Source organism: Diceros bicornis, chromosome 19, assembly GCF_020826845.1.
Source record: "Diceros bicornis minor isolate mBicDic1 chromosome 19, mDicBic1.mat.cur, whole genome shotgun sequence".
NCBI lineage: Eukaryota > Metazoa > Chordata > Mammalia > Perissodactyla > Rhinocerotidae > Diceros > Diceros bicornis.
Genome location: NC_080758.1, coordinates 49,402,021 through 49,424,862, shown reverse-complemented (window position 1 = coordinate 49,424,862; position 22,842 = coordinate 49,402,021). Strand labels below are relative to the sequence as shown.

Below are 22,842 nucleotides of genomic sequence, written 5' to 3'. Positions count from 1 at the left end.
TCTCTCCTGTTAGAGACCTCCACCACTGAGCTTGCTAAAGAGTAGTCATGCCCCACTGGTGGTGGCTGGGGTGGACATGCTGTGCCAATGGCAAAAACATCATATGAATGTTAGCAGGAGTTCAGCAAACCATGGCCCGTGGGCCAAATCCAGCCCACTGCCTGTTTTTGTAAATAAAGTTTTATTGGAACACAGCCACGTCCATTTGTTTCCATATTGTCTGAGGCTGCTATCGAGCTACAAAGACAGAGCTAAGTAGTTGCAACAGAGTCCATATGGCTGCAAAGCTGAGAATATTTACTCTCTGGCACTTTATAGAAAACACTTGTGACCCTGATGTTGTAATGAGAGTTGAGTTATTCAGTCTCTATAGTATGTTAACGTTTTTTTTTTTTTTTTTGTGAGGAGGACTAGCCTTGAGCTAACATCCAATGCCAATTCTCCGCTTTTGTTTTCCTTGAGGATGACCAGCCCTGGGCGAACATCCGTGCCCATCTTCCTCTACTTTTTCAAATGGGACGCTGCCACAGCATGGCTTGACAAGCGGTACATCGATGCACACCCGGGAACCGAACCTTCAATCCCTGGGCTGCCACAGCAGAGTGCGTGCACTTAACTGTTGCGCCACTGGGCTGGTCCCAGTATGTTAACATTTTAACAGGACCTTCTGGAGACAAGGCATGCAGAGGAGTGGCTGTTGTGCTGACAGCTGGGGCATCTTCTCAGAATTGTGGAGGCAGTGTTGTCCACTGGGGTTTTCAGTGGCCCTCACAGCCCCGTTTGATGGCTCCCTGCACTTCCTGTGCACATGGCTGGTCTCCACCCTTCCCAGGGCCTGTAGCTCTGGTCCTACTGAAGACCACAGCCTTGGGGCACCATGGTACTAACCCTGGCCTTGGTTCTTAAGACTCGGGGCAGGTGCCGGCACGGCCACGTGGATGAGTTTGGCTTCGCTGCAGCCAACAGGTGATGGAGCAGCTTCCTTCTAGTCCTTATGCAAAGTGTGAATAAACTTATGACCAAGACCCTCTCCTTTTTTTTAATTAAACTTTTTATCTTGAGATAATTATAGATGAACATACAGTTTGTAAGAAATAACACAGAGAGATCCCATGTACCTTTACCTAGTGTCCCCAGTGATAAAACCTTGCAGAACCATAATACCGTATCCCAACCAGGATGTTGGCATTGATGAGGTCAAGATGCAGAGCATTTCCAACACCACCACGACTCTTCCAGTTGTCCTTTTACAGCCACGCCCACTTGCCTCCTGCCCCACTCCCACCTTAACTCCTGGCAACCAAGAATTTCTTCCTCATTGCTATGACTTTATCATTTCAAGATTATTATATACATGGAATCATACAGCATGTAACTGTTGGGACTGGCTTTTTTCACTCAGCATAATCTCTGGAGATTGATGTGTGTCAATAACTCTTACCTTGTTCCTACTGAGTAGTACTCATGGTATTGAAGGATATTTGGGTTGTTACTGGTTTGGGGCCATTATGAATAAATCTGCTGTACACATTGGTGTGAAGGTTATTGTGTGAACATGGAATTAGTACAGCAGAGTCTCAGGCGAAGGACTCTGCCAGGTAGTCTGGCAGTGGCAGACTACCCTTTCCTGGTAGTCTCCATTGACTTGCGGCTCATCAAGTCAAAATGGATAATAAAGTACCCCTGATGGTTGCTCATCCACGTGTCCCCACTCACCCACCCTCAGGTCTATGTTAGAATCCTGCCTCCTCTGTCACTCTTGGCCCCATCATCGCTCTTGGCTCCATCATCACTCCTGGTTACTCCCTCATTCCTGGCTCCTCCATCAGTCCTCCAGATTTGGTCTTGGGCGTGGCAGCCCAGCTTAGAGAGGATCACTGTTACTCATCTCAGCATGCAATCATGGAAGCACCTGCCTTGCAGGTTAGTAAGAGGAGTAATGAGACAAGGTGAGGGAAAGTACTTTCTGAACTCCCAGTTATCACAGATGTGCGCTCTGCTCAGGATGTCCTGGGGCTCAGCTTCAGGGCCCTGCACACCACGGTGCACACAGACATCCAGACAAATGCAAGGTGGCAGGAAAGGAGCTTCCGTGGGAGGCGCAGTTATGTTCCTTTCTGAGGGGAGACCACGGCTCTGTTCAGTGAGTGTGTGTTGGGTACTCAGAACATTCCAGGCCCTATGCTTCTCAACGCTGGATGTGTGTGTGCATGTGTGTGTGTAAGAGAACACCCAGCCCAGGCTTTACCCACAAAGAGTCTGATTTGCTTGGTCCAGGCTGGGGCTTGGTACTGAGGTTTATCAGGCTCCCAGGGTGATTCTCATGTGTGACTGGGAATGAGAACCACACCCAGTGTCGCTGCAGGAGCCGGGAGAGGTGGTGTTTGCAGGTCTCCAGCCCCATCTCCCTCCTGGTGCAGATTCACTGGCAGCCTTGGGGATGCATCTTGTATCTGCACCGCCCTTCCTGCCTTTGGAGGTAAGAATATTCAGGCTGAACACTTCACGTCAGAGAGATTTTGCTCCAAATCGGGGTGTCTTGAAAGATGCTGAGGCCCAAGTGTGACTAGGTTGCCTTCTTCTCGCTGTTCCCTCTCTGGCCTTGTCCTTATCACCACCTCTATGTTGCTGATATTCCTCTGAAAGCATTTCTTAGTGCAGCTTAGAAAGCGGGCTTTAACGTTTTGTAAAAAGACACACTAAGAAGAGGAAAGTCGGGAAGGAGCACTGAGTAGTGGGCCTTGAAAATAATATCTGTGTGAATCCTACCTGAGAGATCTAAGAACCCTGATGTTAACAAGAAGAGGAAACCATGCAGTGGAAGGGAGGGAATCTTTGACGTGTCTTCGAGGATGCACACTCCCATCCCAGCGGATGGTGGAGATGGAGAAAGGGGCTTGACATAGAAAGGAGGGGTCTGGTGAGCTACGGGGAGGCCAGCGTTGAGCAGCCGGAATTCTCCTTCAGTCACTTTCATTACTGGAGGACCTGCACGCACAAACCTGGTGCTGGGGTCCAGGGCCACCGCAAACCCTCCTTCATTGTTTTAACCGTGAATGTAGTTCTCCCTGAAAAGTAAATACCTCAGACAAATCAGCAACGTGCATCATAAATGTCGATTTCTCAGCTAACATGGCCATCCTCCCTGTTTGATCCTCTCCCTCCACACTCACCCTGGGGATTTGTCAATTCATTCAACAAAAGTTACTGACCACCTTACTCCCTATAGCAGGCACTGGGGAGCCAGTGATGGACAAGAGAGACAGTTTCCAGCTCTGACGGGTTTACAGTTACTGCAGGGAGACACCACATTAAGTACACATATGTGAAGTTACAAATACACTCGCTGAGTTCCAGGAAGAAGAGGTGCAAGGTGGAGGCTGGCTGTGAGGGCAAATAACAGGGAAGCTGGCTCTGTTATGGGAAGATAGGCAAAGCTTCACGAAGCCCTAAGGCAGTTAAAAGAGTTAACTAGTTAACTAGTCTATGTGTGTGTATGTACATGTGTGTAGGCCAGTGTACACAGCATGGCAAAGGCCCTGTAGGGGGGACCCGGCAGCCCAAGGAACTGTGGTTGGAGAATATAGAGATGAAAATAGGAAGGAGAAAAGTACCAGACCAAGTACCTAATCAAGCCATGTTAGGAGCAGTGGGAAGCCCCATCAGTGTTTTGTTGTGGTGTGTGTGTTTGCAGGGAGAGAAAGAACCAGGTTTATAGTTCAAGACGATCTCACCTTACAGCATGAGCAGAAGAGGCTGAGCCAGAGTGGGTGTGTGCGACTAGGGAGGTGGTGCAGAGGTCCGAGGGAGAGGTGGCAGAGGTGGGGCACGGGAAGGGGCTGGGCAGGTGGAAAGAGGACTAGTTAGGGCTTCATGATAGATTGTCTGTAAGAGGTTTGGATGCCACCCTGCGCTTCCAGTACAACTGGGTGCCTGGCAGGTGGGGCAGAAAGTGAGTGTGATTTTGGTCTTGGTGACTTTGAGCAGTAAGGCGAGAAGTGGGCAGCTGGGTATTTGGGTTTGGAGCAGAAAGGACAGGTCTAGTGTAGAAATGTGCATCTGCAGTCTGCGAGGGGGCCAGGAGCGAGCCCCGACCCCGAGGATGATGGCCACCAGGAAGGCCAGGAGAACCCGGGGGACGTGGAGGATTCCAGAGGGGATGGCTGAGGGCCAAGTAACTGAGGGCTGACGTGGGCCATATGTTGCCCAGGGAGGCCAGAGGGTCCCTGTGTGAAAGCAGCTTCTGGACAGCAGAGAGGCAGAAGACAGAAATGAGAAAGGTGGGGAAACCCAGGTGACTGTGCACAACCGTGAGAGCCCGGCTGTGGCGGGAGGAGAGACCACCATCACTGGGGCAGGGGCGCGCTGTCCTGGAGGCAGGCGGCTGCAGCACCTTCAGGCGTGTGCAGGGACCTGGTGAGGTCGGCCTTGCCTGCCTCTTGCTGACAGTCTGCCCAGGCCCGAGGAGGACGTTATGTCCAGTTACATGTCTACTACCGCTGTGCGTCTGGAAGAGTCAGGTAGCTGCGTTATGGGGAGAAGAAATCAACAGTAACCCTCAGAGCAGGTCCCCCACATCCTTTATGATGCTATATTGATATATTGAGTCATGTGGTTTCCTAATAAGGGAAACTACTGGGATTCTGCACCTCCACCACCCATAACTTGAAACTTTGGGTTGAATGGAAATATGTTTGCTTTATTCAATTCTGTAGAACCAGACGGTTTTGCAACATGACAACCTAACTCCTGCAAATTGGTCACCATTTTAAGTTATAATTGGGTGGGGGGAGGGTGTGCTCAGAGATGAATTCTTTTTTTTTTTTTTGTGAGGAACATCAGCCCTGTACTAACATCTGCCAATCCTCCTCTTTTTTTTTTTTTTTTTTGCTGAGGAAGACTGGCCCTGGGCTAACATCCATGCCCATCTTCCTCCACTTTATATGGGACGCTGCCACAGCATGGCTTGCCAAGCAGTGCACCCGTGCGCACCTGGGATCTGAACTGGCAAACCCCGGGCCGCCACAGTGGAGCGTGCGCACTTAACCGCTTGTGCCACCTGGCCGGCCCCTCGGAGATGAATTCTTAACACACCAAAATCACCTCTTCAAAATCAAGAGATAAAAGAAACGATGCACACTTGCCAAGTTGCTCAGGTGAAATGCTGGCAGCCCCTGGGTGTTCTGGCTTCACCTTTCTTAGGAAACCACGTGGAACTGCGTCTCTCTGCGTGATGTGACATCGTCATGTTTTACCCCGAACAGGCAAAGGACGCAGCCTGCTCCCAGTGTAGGTGTGCAATGACTTCTGCATGTTGGAACCTGAAGTGGCCTGGTGTCTCGCCCTCCTTTCTGCTGCCCAGTTTATTCCTGTGGGAAAGAGGAAGGCGATGGCAGGTGTGTGGGTGTGAATGCTGGGTCTCCGGCCAGCTCAGGCATGTCTGCCCACTGCCTCCTTTGTGCCATCCACCGCTCCCCGCTTTCACTGGGCCCCGAGGTGTGGGGCAGGCTGTTGGAATGTGGACAAGCAGACAAAAGCCAGTCTTCCCAGGGGTTTCATTGTCAGCCATTCCAAGCCACCATCCGGAACATCTGCAGGTATAAGCAGCCTCCTCCTCCTCCACTCAGCTGCCTCCCTCATGGACAGCACCTGGCAGGGGAGGCCTGACCTTGCACCAGAAGGAGCCCAACTGGAAGACTTTTCTCTCTTCCAATATGTGTGGGGGAGCAGAGTGTGGCCCCTGGAACTGCTGTGTGGGAACTGGATTTGGCACACAGACTGGTGCAGAGCCAGGGAGGACTCGAAAGGCCTCTGGGTTGCTCTTGTCCCATAGAGTAAAATCTTTAGGACTCAAAAGTCTGGAAAGAATGTTTTTGGTTGCAAGTAACAGCCAAAGTGTAAGTTGCTCAAACAATGTCAAGTGCTAATAATTTCATGTAAGAAGTCTCAGATGGGTGATTTTAGGGTCGGCTCAGCCAGCAGTTCAGCAAGGCCTTTGTGGACCCAGGCTCCTTCCCTCTTTAGGCTCCATCTTTCCAAGCATGCCAGCTTGTCCTGACTCAGGGGCTTTGCAAACCAGCACTCAGAAGACCACTCAGAGGACTGATGACCGTTTCTTGCGCCTCTGTTGGAGGGCAAGGGAGAACTTCCCAGAAGCGCCCAGCACTTTCCCTCACACCACGCAGGCAGTGTGTGTCACTTGTCTGCCCTGAGCCAGCTGCTGGCCAGGGCAATGGACATGCCATCACTGGCTCAGACCTGTCCGTTGACCCCTGGATAGAGGAGGCTCCTGGCATCTCCTGAAGCTTATTGCCAACAAGTACACAACTGAGCGTCCCTCAAGAAGAATAAGAGGGGGCATCTGTTGGAGAGGCGTTGAGGAGTCATGAGATGTTATAATTAGGAGGACTCCCCACAACCCACTTCACACAGAGAGAAATATACACAGAACTCCGGATAAATCCCAGCTGACTTTCAGCTGAAGAACTATCATGGCTTTAGATGGAGGGAAGGTGGGCTACTGAATTGACGTTTAGTCAAGTTGAGGCCCCCAGGGCTACAGGAGCCATCATGGTGGCACCCATGAGGGTGCTGGTGTGGCCACTGACTGCTATGCCAGAATGGGGCCAGCATTGCTACAAGCTTTGATTTTCAAGAGAAGCCAGAAATCCAGATCTTTATGTAAAATCTTACACTTCTTAAATATTGATAATTAATTCAAAATGTTAAGAACAACGCGTGGGTCTAATAGCAAATGTCTCAGAGCTGGCCTCCACCTGGGAGCCACGGTTCTCAGTCAGACGAAGAAGCCGGAGCCAAGAAGATGTTACTTGTGTTCACTGGCTAGGAGTGGCTCCGGGCTTGGGAGACACACATATCACAGGAGAGGCCAGAGTACTGTCATTTTCTCCCAGAATTGGGGATCAGGGCACTTCCAGCTCTTATCTTTTAGAAAGAACTGGAAAAGGGAGACGAGATAAACCAGGGCACTCAGAGGAAGTAGACAGGAACGTTTTCTGCAAAGAGGCCTGTTTCCTTTGCGATGCTGGAGAAGGTAGGGCATGGACAGCATGATTCATAGTTTCAGATGGAAACTAAACATAATCCAGAACATTTATGGGAAACGATACAGGGTAATGAGACTTAGCCACTGGTGAAATACAGTTAGACAAACGAGCCCAAGCAGCAGGTAAGTCTATGTCATGGGCATTCATATTAGTAGAATCCTCTGATACCAAACCTCTTACTCTCAAGTTCGTGTGCCCGATGCCCAGCAAGCCAAACACTGAGACATGGGTGCTTGGAGATGAGAAAGGTTTATTCGAATTGGCCAAAACAAGTAGCTGGGAGCCTGGGTTCGCTCAAGTCTACCTCCCCTAGAGCAGAAAGCAGGAGACTTTATAGAGCTAAGGGGCTTGGCAGGAGGGGCTTCAGGGAAACAAAGGGGTCACTCCCGATAAGCCCCTGGGCAACCTGACTTCTGGGCTTCAACGGCTGCTGAGGGCCGGTCATCGTCTGGTGATCGGCCATCCCATCCGGTGATCGCAACCTCCCTGAAGACATTCTCTTTCTCCTGCAAAACAGGCTGACAAATCCTCGAGACCCCTGAGTCACCCCTCAAGTTAAACAGGAAAAATAGCAAATTGGTTTAATATCTACAGTGCCCCTCAGGTACCCGGCTTCCCCTCCAGAAATTGAGACGTGGGGCCCCTGCACACGCTGGCCCTCTTTACTTTGACTCTTGTCAGTCTCAACAGGACGCGGGGCTGGTATTGGGGGTGTCACGTGCCTTCTTGTCTAGGGGAATCCAGTCGTGGTTGGAATGCCTAATTAATAAGGACTCTTCTCCATCATTGTGCCTGGGGCAGCCCCGCGTGTGCCCACCCACACCCTGACCCTCACATGTCAGGGCACGCAGCCGTGCCCCACTGGCCGGTGGGACCTGGGGGCTCTCTCCGGCCGCTGGGGCTGCAAGACAGCCGCGTCCTGCTTCACGGTGATCTTCTTTGCTGCACCCCACCCTCTTTGCTCTGCTTCCTCTCCTTACATTCTTCCCTCTTCCCAAGAGGCAGAGACTGAGAGAAACAAAGCAGCTTGTAAAAAGGCAAGTTTTTGTTCTTTTCAAGAAAGGAGATATAAAAAAAAAATCTGGTTTATTTCAAAATGACTGCGCTGAACTAAATTCAGTCAGCCCGTTCTCAATGAAATGTGAAAAAAGGGAATTCTTCCTGTTTGCCCAGTAAGTGCCGTGATGGAGGCAACAGATGTGGTTGGTGGCCCGGTGTGTCTTGCTTTGATCCCTCGTGGCCTGGCCTTCCCTGCATTCACCTCCTCCCGCTGGGTGGAAAGGGTCAGGGAGTGGCGCTGGCCTTTCCTACATGGAAACTCAAGGGCACAGGAGACCTGAGTCACTCACCTGAAGTCAAAGAGCTTGGACCAGGTGTGAGAGAACTCACAGGGTACCTCATCTAGAACCGGGGGCTCTGACCTCTAACCTGGCAGTTCAGGATGATGGGGAGGACTCCAACTTTCTGTGGGATAGCCAAGGTGAATCAGCTTCTAGGGCGCCCCAGGGCACCCGGGGAGCTCCATAACTACCCCCACCCCACGGAAAACCCAGTGCTTGACCGACAGATCTGAATGCTCCACAACCCACAGGCAAGCTTCTGGCTTACCTCTGAGGGAGACAGGCCCACCTCTCACCAAGGACCTGCACCTGTGTGCCAAGCTGGCACATCTGTGAGCCTCCTGATGGCACCGTTTGGGTGAGAGTTACGATGGAGTGCACCTCCGGCCTCCTCTGTCTCCACCCCAGCCAGCAGGGTCCGGGTCTCTGAAGGCGTAAGTGCCCTTGCAGAGAAGCAGCCCCTGTGCTCCGGTACAGAGCCGGCAGGTCCTAGATGCTCACAACAGCTTGTGGCCCTAGTGGCAGGGATGAGGGATTGGCATAAAGATGCACCACCAGTGGACCACACGGTGTGAAACCTGTGAGCTAGACCTGGACGCTGTGATCCCAGGTCACAGTGCCGACTTTGAAAACACACACACATCACCCTGTGCTCTACACACACCTTCCTGGATTCCTGGATTAGGGACACCTATCGCCGTGCCCACCACCGTCTGTCTGCTCTGACTGGGTCCTCTCCCTCATGTCCCCCGCAAACCCTTCTCTGGGGGCCAGTGTGGTGCCGTTGGACACTGTTCCACCTCTGGAGCTTTGGGAGGGTGCTGTGGCACTGACTCAGGGCACACTGGACATTTTCTCCCTCTGGGGTGTTCTCGGTGGCTCCCCCGAGAATCAGCTAGGGCAAAAATGATAACCCAAACCGTAAGAACTGTTTTGTAGTGAGAAAGAGTGAGTGCTCACATGTGAAACTGTATCACGCGGCTGATAACGGCAGCAGTCGATGAGGCACTGACTCTGCCAACGCTTTCCTAAATCACCTCATTTAACCTGTATGCCTCTGTGGTGTGTGACACCACTTACACATTAGGAAACAGGCCCAGAGAGGAAAGATACTTGCCCAAAGTCGCATGGCTAGTAAGTGTCCCATTTTGACTAGTGATCACAACTACGGGAGGTGGGAATTATTACTTCTGTTTGTACTAAGTCGCTCGAGTTTGGAGATGCCAACAGAGGCCAGGCAAGGGAAAGGCAGAATCATGCCCAGGGAAGACACAGTGGAGATCCAGCTTTCCCATGTGCTCCTGGAGCAAGACACGGCTCCTCTGCAGCCCAGGCTCCGTGGCTGTACAGGGCGGTCAGCACCCACCCTAGGGTCCCAGCACCTGTAGGTTCTTCATGCATCCTTGAGATGTCTGCCTCTCCAGATCTAGTCTATACTCAGAAATCTCCAAGATTCCCTAGTCAGCTTCCCAAAGGCAATGGAATTCTGTCTATTCAAACTACATGACTTCTTTTCAAACAACTGTTGTGTTATTGTTCTCATTTCATGGAGAATCGAATCCTAGCATAGATCATTTGTATTTCCATAAAATTACATTGTATAAATAGGGCTAAATTGTTATGACCACTTATTGGAACCACTGAGAATGTTGTAAATGCCAAGTGGATCCTGCAAATCACCCAGGTCTCCATGAAAGCATGATTTGCAGCATCATGTTTCATGCATGGAGCTGTGGCTAGAGAAGGAATGTGGGAAGAGATCCTGCTGAAAGCAGTGCTGCTTCCAGATTTCTCTCTTTCCAAACGCTGAGGCGCGGCCTTTGCTTATCAAAGCTGCTTGCCAGGAGGGGAGGACAAGTTAACCTTAAAAACAACATTCAGCCCCATCAAGTTTCCTACAAATATTGTGCCTTATAAATTATGTTAGGAGACTATGAAGTGTGGACAAGTCAATAATGTTTTAAGAAGAGTGTTTACCCAGCCAAGGAGCCGAACAAAGACTCGGAAGGTGGGGACATCTCTGGAAAGGAGAAGCCCTAAGTCTCCAGCAAATGTCATAGGGGGTTTCCTCCTTTCGTTTCTGCTTCATGGGGATGCACTACCTTTCCTCTGTTTCATGCGATCATAGGAACAGAGACTGTGGTCCACTGAGGGTCTGCTGTGCGCCGGCCCCAGAGGAAGCGTTCACATCTGTTAGCGCCTTTAACTGCAGCCTCATGACAGCGCGATGGCGTCACGACTCCTATTCTCACCGTTTGACAGACAAGGAAACCAGATCTCTGGAGGAGAACAGGTTGGGTCCAATCTCAAAGCTGGCAGATGGTCTAGCTGAGTCTCCAGTTCCGGTCGAGGAGGCAGAGTCTGGGTGGTCTCAGGTCCTCAGCCTCCTGGTGTGATGGTTGCTCACACCTCCTGCCAGGCGCTGCTCTGAATGCTTGCAGGTATGAACTCATGTCACCCTCACAAAGCCCCACTGGGCACAAACTTACATTGTCCCCGTGCAGTCAAGGAAGTCGCAGATTGTTGTGCCACAATGAGATGAACAGAGTGGTGCAGCAGCTTGCCTAAGGTCACACAGCCAGTAAGTGTCAGAGCAGGATTTGAACTCAGGGTAGGTGTGTTCTATCCTTTCAACGCAGAACAGTTGGAAAACCGACAACGCGCCCCTCTGGAAGAAGTGACCTCGCGTGGTTTTGAACACCTGGCATTCTTGTACTCCGGGGAGGTCAGTGCAGCACCTGAGACCTCTGTACAATGAAATTACCTTCAGAAGGAATCATGTCCTAATCAATACTAACGTTTTTTTCTTTATTTGTTCTTTAGTTTTAAAACAAACTATTAAAAAAAGATGAAACTCCAATTTAAAAAAATGTTATTCAGATCAGCTAAACATCTTGTGTATGAACTAAACTTTGCACTTACCAGACAGAAATATCACGTCTGACAGCTCCCACTTTGTTCCCCTGTTTTAAACTCTGAACACAACGGCTCCCAGTGGTCACAGAGAGTGAAGGGGTCCGAGGGACCGGAGCCCGCTGTCTTCCCCGCCGTGGTCCCCGAGCTTGGGTGTTCGCCTGGGTCTGCTGTGTGATGGCGGGAGCGTGTGCTCTGGCAGCTGCAGACGAGCGAGCTGAGCACCCCGAGTCGTGAGCCTGCTGTGGGAGCCCGTGGGCTGGGGGCCGCGTGGGCGGGGGCCTGCCCAGCAACTGAGCATTCCCTAAATCAACCTCCACTAGAACACAATGCTTATCAAAGGATAAGTAATTACAAGGTGCTGATCTGAAGCTCACGTGTACATTACTAACACTACAGTGACGACCACAATTGTTTAGAATTTAGACCAACAAATTTTCTGGGAGGAGGGGAAATTTATCATTGACCTTGTTTAGCATTAGTGGAATTTGGCAAAATTAAAAAGATGATAAAAAGAAGACCAACTTTTAATTAGTTTTATTACTGTTTTAAATTTTCTGCAGACCTTGTGGAACGCATTGCCCCTCTTTTCTGGGACACCCTGACCGCCACCTCAGAGCCTGGTGTCCTCTGCTTAGCTGGCTGCCTCTGGAGTGTGTCCTCACACACCAAGAGAACTTCTGCTGAGCACCCTGCGGCCCGCCGGCTTCCGCTAGCTCTGGTCCCTCTCCATCGGGGCTGTCCACCTGTCCCTCATCCCACCTGTCTGACACAAAGCTCATCAAGTACAAAAACCCATCTCCCCTCAGCTCCACGTGCAGGAAACAGAACCTATGCATAGTAGGTGTCATATACGTTTATTGAGTGAATAAATAAATATACATTTACTGGGGGAGAACTGGCTGATATACGTTGGGCATCTGTTGGGAAAAATGTGGTGCCTCTTTCATTCGATTTTTAGTTCAGAATATAAAGAAAAGGAGAAGTCAGATTCCTGACTGACCCATAAACCAATCCCTCTGCTCCAGGATAATTGAGAGGTTACACTATCCCCGTATTAGGGACTAGAACGGTCTAGCCCCAGCACAGCGTGAAGCTGAAGGCAACTTACGAAGAAAGCTCAGAATCCTCGTTGAGACCCTGGAATGAACGTAGACAGTCGGTGCTGTGGCTCAGGGCACACACCACGCTGTTGGGCTTGTGATTGTTCCAGAACGCTTAAAATGGCTCCCACCCAAAGATCTGCCGGGGAAAGCTCTCTGGTCTCCTGGCTACTGATTCCTCTTCTTTAACTATCAGTCCTCAGAGAGGTTTGATAAAATCTGATCTCTAAATACAACGTGATGAATCACCGTCCGTGGGGGAATTCAGTATGTGAGGTGAAGAATCTGCTCAAGTTGGCATCCAAACTGTCTTAAGTACTTCGTAGAGCTCAGCCAAATCCCACCCAGTAAAATCAGCTCTCCTTCTCTCGCTGAGCCCGAAGGCATGTGCCCCAGCACCCAGCACTCTCCTGCCACCTCCTCTGTGTGTGGGAGAGGACAGCGGGGACCTGGAGCTGGAGACCCCAGGCTGCCGTGTCCCAGGGGAGTCAACTCAGCCGAGGTCAGCAGGCAGTGGCCAAAGGACCGAGGGACAGAGTGGAAGTCAGAAGATGTGGGGACAAGGAGAGGGTAAGCAGTGGAGAAACTGCGCTGTGTTTCCGCGCTCAGCGGCCCAGCGTGGGGAAATTGCACCTGCGCGGTTTACACCACAGGAGCTGGTTTGGCTTCTGTGCCGTGTGGCGAGGGCTAGTGGATTCAGTCCCTGCTGCCTGTCTCCACACCTGCGTTCTCCCTGATTCCAGAGGAGAGAGGGAATCATTAGTTCACTGATGCTCGAGCAAGACAGGCGCCCAGCGGCCTGTTCCGGCTCCTTATTCACAGGTGAGGGGAACAAGAGTGGAGGCTGAGTGAACCACATTGCTGGAAATAACGAAGCAGAATCCACGACACCCAGGGCAGGGCTCCTTCGCTTTACATGGTCTTTCTTACAGTAGGCGCTCTACAAACACTTCTCGGGTTAATGAATAAATAAACTGAGTGCATGTCTTTACTGGTTCATCTTCTCTAAGATGTCAACGCTTGGTTAAGTGAAGAGTAGTTGAGTTGAAAGTTCCCATGTGAGAGATGAAGAACTGCTAGCAAAAGAAGATGCCCTGACGAAGATCTGGCTAACAAGCTGTGAGTCACTCCTTCAACTTGTGTCCTCAAGTACCAACCAAGCTGCACGCGGGTGAACTTGCTCAGTCACAACAGTTAACCGAGGAATCGAGCTCTGGGCTACACAGATGGAGTTAAACCAGGAGAAAGGGACCCCGCTATGGGTGCACGTCTAGCTGCTTTGCAACCCAAGGCCAACATTGTCAGATTCATTTTATACAATGTTAAAAAACTACCTGCCTATAAATAAACATTTAGCAACGCAGCTTCTCCCAGACAGAGGTCAACACTGACGCTCTCCAGGCCTAAATGTACGCCCAGCTACGCTGGCCTGGAGCCGAGGATACCAGCCTTTCAGGCCCCCTTGAACCTGGCTACTTTGCAGCTTTGGGGGCGAATTCAGACTCCTGAGGAGGCAAGTCAAGATGAGAGGGGGCCGGGGAGACTCTCAGCCCCAAGGGCCGCCCCCTCGGATTGCTCTCCAGCCCAGTCCCCATTTCCCACCTCCAGTGGACACGGCCTTCCGGGATGCCCAGCCCTTGGTCGCACAAGCCCGCACAAGCGGGCCTCCCGGGTCCTCAACCCCACTCCATCCAGCGCGGGAACAGCCTGATCTGGACCCTCATCACCTCCTGAATCTGCTCTTCCTCATCGGGTGCAGTCCAGTCCAAGCTGCCGTCACCTGTGTCTGGAACCTGCAGGTGCCTACTGAGTGGCTCCCCCAACGGCTTGGGGTCCATCAGCCCACTGCCCACTCCACAGTAGGAGGGAATCTTCTACACGGAGGTCTCAGCATGTCGGCCCCACAGTGCTTCCCCATGGATTGCAGAACGAACCCCCAGATCTTCACTGTGTGGGCTCACAGGGCTCTACCTTCCCCTTCTCATCCCTCCAGTTCTTCAGGCTCCAGGCTCACTGCCCTTTCTTCACTCCCTTGTGATGGTCAGGATCCTCCTACCACAGGGCCTTCGTACCTGCTGTTCCCTCACATGGACATCATTCGCCTTCTTACCTACTCTTCCTTTAGATTCTAGCTTCATTGCCACTCCTCACCAGAGGAGCCTGTCCTAACTGCTCACCTCCCAACCAGTCAGGACCTCTCCTGACACACTGAACTTCTCCCTGGGGCACCTGTCACAGCTGCCACTGTTCAATGTGTTCAAATATGTCTACTCTAACAGACTTCAAGGGTCATGAAGGCAGGGGTTCCCTCCTAGAGTCCCAGTGCCGAGCCCAGTGCATAGGAGGGGCTTAATTAACTTGGATGGGTGGATGGATGATGGATGGATGGATCTCCACAGGCGCCAAGGAGCACAGGGAGGATCTTGTGCGTTCTGAAAGGAGGTCCCTAGACTATCTCAGATATCTTACTAAAATAAGAAAGACATAAGGAACGTCTCTGAGGGGTCTCCAACTGGAGTCTGAGTTGGGCACCTTATCCTTTGTGGAGGCTGAAAGCCCCCGAGTTCCTAACCCCCATGACACCCTAACTCAATCTCTGTGGAGAGCCAATGTTGCAGATGCCGGTGCCACGCCACAGGCCCTTGGCAGGCCCCCGCAATTCTCCACCTGAGTGTTCCCTCCCAGAGTGCCGAGGAGTTGCCACCACCAGTGGGGAGGGGAGCTGGAGGAGAACTGTCCGCCCCTCTCCTCAGCGGGGTAGACTCTAACACCGGCCCAGAGTCTCCCAGTGTCCCACGGAGCGGAGCCCCAGGTGCCCCAGCGCCTCCCTGTGTTGGCCTCTTCCACCGCTGTTTCAGTTCCCTGCGCAAAAAAGCTGTTGCAGTTCCCCTCACCTGCCCCAAATCCTTGTCTCAGGGTCTACTTTTGGGGAACCAACCCAAGACAGCCCTATGAGCAAAACACGTCTGACTGCAGGAAGAGAACCCTTTGATTCAAGGGCCTTTGACGAGTTGCCGTGGGGAAGGCTGGCCCAGGCCTGGATTCTCGTTCTGGGCCCAGAACTCGGGCCCTCCCTGGGAACCAGGAGCCGGGGGAGGAGGGCGCGCCAACCCCAAGGCCATGAGGCCAGAAGCATTTTCATTTTTTCTTTCTGATGCTTTTTGTGATGCTGCCACCTCACAGCACAATATTTGTATTGTGAAACCCTGAAAACTGCCAAATTTCACCCAATTTGTTTTAATGTTCTCAAGCAGCTTGGCATTGTGTTAGAAACTCAGACGTTCCCACGGCCCAGTTCCTATTTAAAAACTGCCTATCTATTTAAAGTTCATGATGAGGGGAATAAAAGAAAAAAGACTCCCAAAGCCAAAGGGAACATGAGATAGGCAAAAGAAAGATCCAGTTTGCTTCTAAAAAAGGCTGAAAATTATAGCCATCCGAGGCCTCATGTCTCAAGTCAGGATTTTTTTTTCCTCTTCTGGTTGTTTGCAAACCAAAGTGGAATTTTATTACGGGTTACTATGTGAGCTTTTTCAAGTTCCTAGTTCCTTTTTCAAATTTCAAGTTTCTAGTTCCTTTTTCAAGTTTCAAGTTCCTAGTGAGTGTCTACTCACTCTGTGGCATGCCATTAGGTTCCGCACGCAGATGGGAAGGAGAATGGAGCCCAAACCCAGCAGACAGTGTCTCTGAGCCCTGCCGTCTGCCCGCACCGCTGCATTTCCTCAGCACTTATCCAGGACCCAGCAAAGCCGCCTGATCCCTTTTATGAACAACAAAACCGTGATGAAGGCAACAGGAGTCAGAAAACTATTCACTGCAGGAAGCCCCAGTATCCGGTGAGATATAAGAAGTACAACAGCACAGGATGCGCCTTGGGTCAGGGGGACGTGGAAAGCCATCAGCCTCTGTGTCCTTTCCTCTGCCAGAGCGACTGCTGCTGAGCCCTCAGCTCCCCTCCGAGCTCGGCTGGGGCCACCACTGTCACCGTCAGGCTTCCAGCCTCCCGCTGCGGGGGACACGGAGGCCACGATGGCCACCTCCACCGGGCTGCTGCTGCTGCTGCTGCTCCTGGGCCAGCGGTGGCTGGGGGCCGGCGCTGAGAGGGAGGCCGCGGTCTGCGCAGGGACTGCCTGCTACACGGCCCACTGGAACAAGCTGAGTGCGGGCGAGGCCCAGAATCATTGCAGCAGGAACGGGGGCAACCTGGCCACGGTGAAGACTGAGGAGGAGGCCCGGCACGTCCAGCGAGCCCTGGCCCAGCTGCTACAGCTGGAGGCACCCCCAGCAGCTCGGACAGGCAAGTTCTGGATCGGGCTCCAGCGAGAGAAGGGCAAGTGCTTGGACCCCAGCCTGCCGCTGAAGGGCTTCAGCTGGATGGGCGGTGGGGAGAACACGTCTTATGCCAACTGGTACAAGGAGCTCAAGCACTCGTGCATCTCCAAGCGCTGTGTGTCCCTGGTGCTGGACCTGTCCCTGCCACCTCTCACCGGCCACCTCCCCAAGTGGGCTGAGGGCCCCTGTGGGAGCCCCAGCTCTCCTGGAAGCAACATCGAGGGCTTTGTGTGCAAGTTCAACTTCAAAGGTATGTGCCGGCCCCTGGCCCTGGGGGGCCCAGGCCATGTGAACTATACCACCCCCTTCCAGGCCACCAGCTCCTCCCTGGACGCCGTGCCCTTCGCCTCCGTGGCCAACGTGGCCTGTGGGGACGGGAGCGAAAATGGGCATCATTACTTCCTGTGCAAGGAGAAGGCCCCCGATGTGTTCGACTGGGGCAGCTCGGGCCCCCTCTGTGTCAGCCCCGAGTACGGCTGCGACTTCAACAACGGGGGCTGCCAGCAGGACTGCTTTGAGGGGGGGGACGGCTCCTTCCGCTGCGGCTGCCGGCCGGGGTTCCGGCTGCTGGATGACCTGGTGACCTGCGCCTCCCGGAACCCTTGCAGCTCCAGCCCCTGCGGAGGGGCAGCCACATGCGTTCCTGGACCCCTTGGGAAAAACTACATGTGCCGCTGCCCCCCAGGCTACCAGCTAGACTCGACTCGGCAGGACTGTGTGGATGTGGACGAGTGCCAGGACTCCCCCTGCGCCCAGGAATGTGTCAACACCCCTGGGGGCTTCCACTGCCAGTGCTGGGTGGGCTATGAGCCCGGGGGCGCCGGAGAAGGGGCCTGTCGGGACATGGACGAGTGTGCCCCAGGCCGCTCACCCTGCGCCCAGGGCTGCACCAACACCGATGGCTCGTTCTTCTGCTCCTGCGAGGAGGGCTATGTCCTGGCTGGGGACGACGGCACCCAGTGCAAGGACGTGGACGAGTGTGAGGGCCGCGTTTGTGACAGCTTGTGCTTCAACGTGCAGGGGTCCTTCCGCTGCGGCTGCCTGCCAGGCTGGGAACTGGCTCCTGATGGAGTCTCCTGCACCATGGGTGCTACGACCCTGGGACCACCAGCTGGGCCTCCTCAGGGGGATGGCACGGGTGATAGAGAGGGGAACCTTGTGCCTTCTGCCACAATGTCCAGTCCAACCAGGGACCCTGAGGGCACCTCCAAGGTGGCTCCCACTGTGAGCAGACTCTCCCTCCCACCCGATGCCCCCATTACTCCTGCTCCACCCAAGACGCTGGCCCCCAGTGGGCCCCCTGGCGTCTGGATGGAGCCCAGCACCCATCACCCCTCAGCCACCACTGGCCATAGGGAGTCCATGGGTGGGGATTTTGTGGCCAAACAAAGCGATGATGGCACTGACGGGCAAAAGCTGCTCTTGTTCTACATCCTGGGCACTGTGGTGGCCATCCTACTCTTGCTGGCTCTGGCTCTCGGGCTCCTGGTCTATCGCAAACGGAGAGCAAAGAGGGAGGAGATAAAGGAGAAAAAGCCCCAGAGTGCGACCGACAGCTACGCCTGGGTTCCCGAGCGAGCCGAGAGCAGGGCCATGGAGAATCAGTACAGGTAAATGAGGCTGGAGGTTGCCCAGAGGGGCGGGAGGGTGGGCGAGCACAGGAGGCGGGAGGGCAATGACTGCGGCACAAAGCAGGCAGAGGGCAAGGGGCAGCCGCTGTCCACATTGGACCGTAAACCCCAACTCTACTGCCAGCCCGGAGCTCGCTCAAGCTCTCCCAGGGCAGCGGCCCTGCCTGCAGCATGGGTGCATGTGGTCTCTCCCGGGTCTAGATTTGCATGGCAGTCGCAGCAGCTCCCAATGCTGTCATCTTTTGTTTCCCATAGTCCAACACCAGGGACAGACTGCTGAAGGTGAGGTGGCCCCAGAGACGCTGGCAGTTGGCAGCCACCGTCCTCAGAGCTTTATGTGCCCCGTCGGCAGTGGGGAGCCACATCCCTCCGAAAGACTGGACTGGAATCCTAGCAAACAGTTGTAAACCTTCTCCTTAAAAGCCTGGCAGCTGGGAATGTGCAGGTATTCTCTACGGGACTGTGGCTTTTCTGACGTGGAAGCCATGGGTTGGGATGCCTTTGTGGGAATTTTGTGACTATTAACAATTCTCACTCACTCTCCCTTTTCCAATTCAAATGTGACTGGTTTTGTTTTTCTGCCTGATTCTCGATCAGGGCATTACAAGTCAGGGGCTACTGGGCCCCTTTGAACTGCTTCTCTGCTCACTTGATGGTCCAAGAGGAAAGATGATCTGCTAATGCTAATTAGGACCTAAAGGATTTGTCCCTCTTAGTATAACAGAGACTAAGTCCGTTAATTGTTTAATTCTATAAGAAGCTCTTTTTCTGGTCAAAGGGAACATGTTCAGGATTGGAAGCATCTCCTTACATTTGGATTCATGCATTCTCCATTCTCCCATCACCAGCGCTGCCAAGTGCCAAGTCATTGAAATCCTCCAGGATGACTAGAAGTCCACTGAGCTACTTAGGTAGCAAGGAGGCAGGAAGTTTAGAAATCACATTTTCTAGTTCTTAAGTTTTTATTAGTCTTGGGTTTATTTGCAAGAGAAGTCTTAAAAAATATGGGAAAAGTTGTATGAGGTGAGTTTTAAGTGTTTTTGAAAACAAGTCACCTACAGGGCTGGAGAGAGAGGCCAGGGGTCTGTCTCAGAAGTGTACTGATGTTAGTACTCACTTGAGTATCGATGAGATGAACACTCATGAGGGAAAAAGTCAAGGACACTTGTCTCTGAGCCAGCCCAGTGCAACACCCTGCCTTACAGCACGCCGCTCTGACTGGACGTGGAGGCAGCACTGACAAGTCTCTCCTTCTGACTGTTTCTAAAGGACGTGAGAGGGAGACAGCGTGCTGAGCTTTGAAAGCTGTCCTCATAAGGCATTTTAGCACAGTTCACGGTCGGTCCTGAGAACCTGATCCTGCTCTGTGGCCGAACCACACACCAAGTCGGGCTGGTCGTGCGGGAGGCTGTCCTGTGGCGCTTCAGGAACTTGTGTCCTCTTCTCATTTCCTGAAAAACATAGGGGAGAGGGAAGGGAGAAAGAGAAGAACTAAAATATTCTGCAACTGCAAAATCTATTGAAAGCAGTTTTAATTTATATCCTCATTTTTAAGTGCTCTCTTGTAAAGATTTCCCCTTACGACGCGCAGTCGATGGTGCTCTTCCCGCATCGCTCTGCCTGGGTCCCTGGAAAGCAGCCTGGGAGTCACCAAAGGTCAGAGTTGTTGGGAGCTGCCTGAGCAGCACTGGGAGGCCTCAGGTCGCCTGGGGGCTTCTGCTGCCACTGGGCAGAATGGACAGAGGGAATGCGCTTCCTTCCTCGGATTCCAAACTGCCCCTCAGAAGGAAGGCGCTCCACTGTTTCTGGTTTTGCCTTAGCAATGCATCTGTCCTGGAGGTCACACCCTGTGTGGGCATAGCCGCCAGGTGCATGGCCTTTAGAGCCAAGTAAATATCCTTCTGCCAATTTAGAAATATAGATGCTGTAGTTCAGATTTTTTTTTAAGAAAACGGGAAACTAAAGGGGGCGGGAGGGAGGAGGGGAGGAAAGATGGAGGCTTTGTGGAACCTAGCAGGATATTTGGAACTTCTGCTATCTAAAGTCATCCAATATTCTTCAGTTTTCACTTGGAATACTGATGTTTACCACTCAAAAGAGACAAAGGCTGTTCCACTGGCCCCAGGACTTTGGCAGTCTGCTGTAGGGGAACCAAGCATTTGGCCATTCAGATGATTTTAAAGATTGGCCAGATGTGTTGCTGACCAGTATCTGCACCTCCGTGAAAGGAATGCAGACCCGACAGAGTCCCCTGGGCCTTCCGGTTCTGACCCTCATCCTCTGGGGTGAAGGAGACAGACCTGTTCTAGGCTTCCCCTAAGCCCTGCTTCGGGCCTTAAATTGGCTGAGGTCACCCACACGCCCTCTCGTTTTCACAGTGTTCAATTTCTTCAGCCCATTTTCTGGTCTCTGTGTTCGAATTCTTCTGTGGGTGGGAATATACAGCCCCATCCCCGACAGTGGGGAGATCACGGATCCCTGCTGTGGAACCCACAAGGGCAGCAATGGGTTGATGAATAATAGTTTTTCAAAACCCCCTCCAGCAGAGTAAGCCCCTTTGCGGGCAAATAAGCCCTACCTTCTCTCCCGGCCGCTGCTCACCAGTGGCCGAGATCCCCGAACAGGATGACCTCAGGCAGTGAGTCTGATGAAAACCACTGGCCTCAAACAGATGCTTTCTTCTCCCATCTAATACCACCACCAGTCTGTCTGAGGTATGCAAATCCTTGCGTTGGGGAGCTCTGGGGCCACAACAGTGGATAGACAAATGCCCACAGACTGCACAGCCATTGACAAACCATCCGTTTATCCAGAGGGGCCCCAAGTGGCTTGGCGGTGACACAGCAAGAGAAATGGACAGGATGGAGCATGGGAGAGCAGGCTCTGCCATGTGCAGACTCCTCCAATCATGTCCCTGGGCTGGGCAGGGGCAGACCAGGTGCCGTTCTGTTCCTGACAGGCTGAGCAGCAGAACAGCCGGGGCGATGGGACAGGGAGCAGGCTCCACTTGGCAAAAGGCTCAAAGACAATGGAGACTTCCATCCAAAAGGAATTTCCCGTAGTTCAATAATTCTAGGAGATTCGTGAAAAACTATATTTGGGACAAACTCACCCCCGCCCCCCGCCATCCCCCAAGTCAGATAATTTAACGGGAGGACGTCTCCCTAAACATGCAGCCACTATGCCCATTCCTGGATTTCAAGGACAATGGCTGCTCTTTGTTCTTGTTTGTTGTTTGGAGAAGCCCTGATGCAGGAGGGCAGCTGCCCCGCAGGGAGGCTGAGGAGTGAAAACCAAGGGTGGGGCAGTTATTTGAAAACGGCCCTGCAGTGCTGACTCGTTGAGCGCCCTTTGCAGGATGAACCCACCACTGCTCTACAGCATGGCCTCGAGGCAAAAGCAGTCAGGCTGCTGTTGCTTTCGGGTGCCCACCTGCCTGATCCTCATCATCGTGACATTGTGGCGCTGCACGTCCACCTGGCGTTTCCCCAGCACACTAAGTGGGTGAATTAACCCGGTTCTGACGGGAGGATGGGAGGAACGCAGGCTGCAGTCACTGCCAGGGCTTGCGGGGCGTCTCTAGCCCTGAGTGTTCTTAGTGACAGACTAGCAACGCTTTGGAAAGGCTCCCCTTAACATCTTCCCTATGATCAGGCCAAAAGTGGAATAAAGAGTTGTGTGTGTGTGTGCTCCTGTGCATCGTGCAGGAGAACTGAGTCGGGAATGAGTTTCTCTCTGAAGCACACACTCTCGTGTTGCTGTTCTCATATGTTCTAATCGTGAGTCCCGTTCAGAGCATCCTGTGATGGACCTGGAGTTTTGTCACCAAACAATCTTCGAAGAACATGGATTTGACCATTTCTACATTTATTCCAACCCTCTTTCTCATAAATATTTCTGTGAAATCTAAGAAAACAGAGATGAGATTTGACAAAAACATGTACTGAATTCAAAATAATGCAGTTTTTTAAAACAGATATAGGAAAATCTTTTCCTATTATTTTTCTTCTTACCTTCTCCATTGTCTAAATCAGGAAAACAGGAAAGCATTGCTTTCTAGCAGCTGCAGAACGGTGTAATGTCCCCTACATATTTCCATTACCTTAAACAATAGCTTTAGCATGGGAAGCTGAGATATGACCCCTGAAAACATCTGTCCCTATCTGGCTGCAAAACCCACTGCTTAGATCTGTGAGGTTTGTGGAGTTCGTCAACCGAAAAAGAAGAGGATAGTAATCAAAATTCTCCACATATTCAATAATCTAGTACCTCATTGCATTCCAAATTCCGGAACTAATAGTCACTGAAGTGCTTTTTAAAAATGAGTTGTGTTTTGGTCTGTGCTTGGAGATAATGCCCATCTATTTTAGGAAGAAACTCTGGAATTCCCTTCTCACATTGTTTCTCTTATCTGCAAGGGGGCAAGTGCTTCCTTTCAGCAGATTTTGCCTGCTGT

General features: G+C 52.2%; 1 protein-coding gene across 1 annotated transcript; it reads left to right on the top strand.

Moving 5' to 3' along the window:
• Nucleotides 1-16,279: 16,279 nt before the first annotated feature.
• On the top strand, nucleotides 16,280-21,916 carry CD93 (CD93 molecule). Its single transcript, XM_058563335.1, has 2 exons — nucleotides 16,280-18,365; nucleotides 18,642-21,916. Exons 1-2 carry the CDS (start codon nucleotides 16,453-16,455, stop codon nucleotides 18,664-18,666), a joined length of 1,938 nt encoding a protein of 645 aa, XP_058419318.1. The 5' UTR covers nucleotides 16,280-16,452; the 3' UTR covers nucleotides 18,667-21,916.
• Nucleotides 21,917-22,842: the final 926 nt, after the last annotated feature.

What these genes read in the sequence shown, in the direction of transcription:
- CD93 (XM_058563335.1), top strand. Translation starts at nt 16,453, where the DNA reads ATGGCCACCTCCACCGGGCTGCTGCTGCTGCTGCTGCTCCTGGGCCAG. An exon ending in GCCATGGAGAATCAGTACAG is followed by an intron (nt 18,366 to 18,641) that starts GTAAATGAGGCT and finishes TGTTTCCCATAG; the next exon opens with TCCAACACCAGGGACAGACT.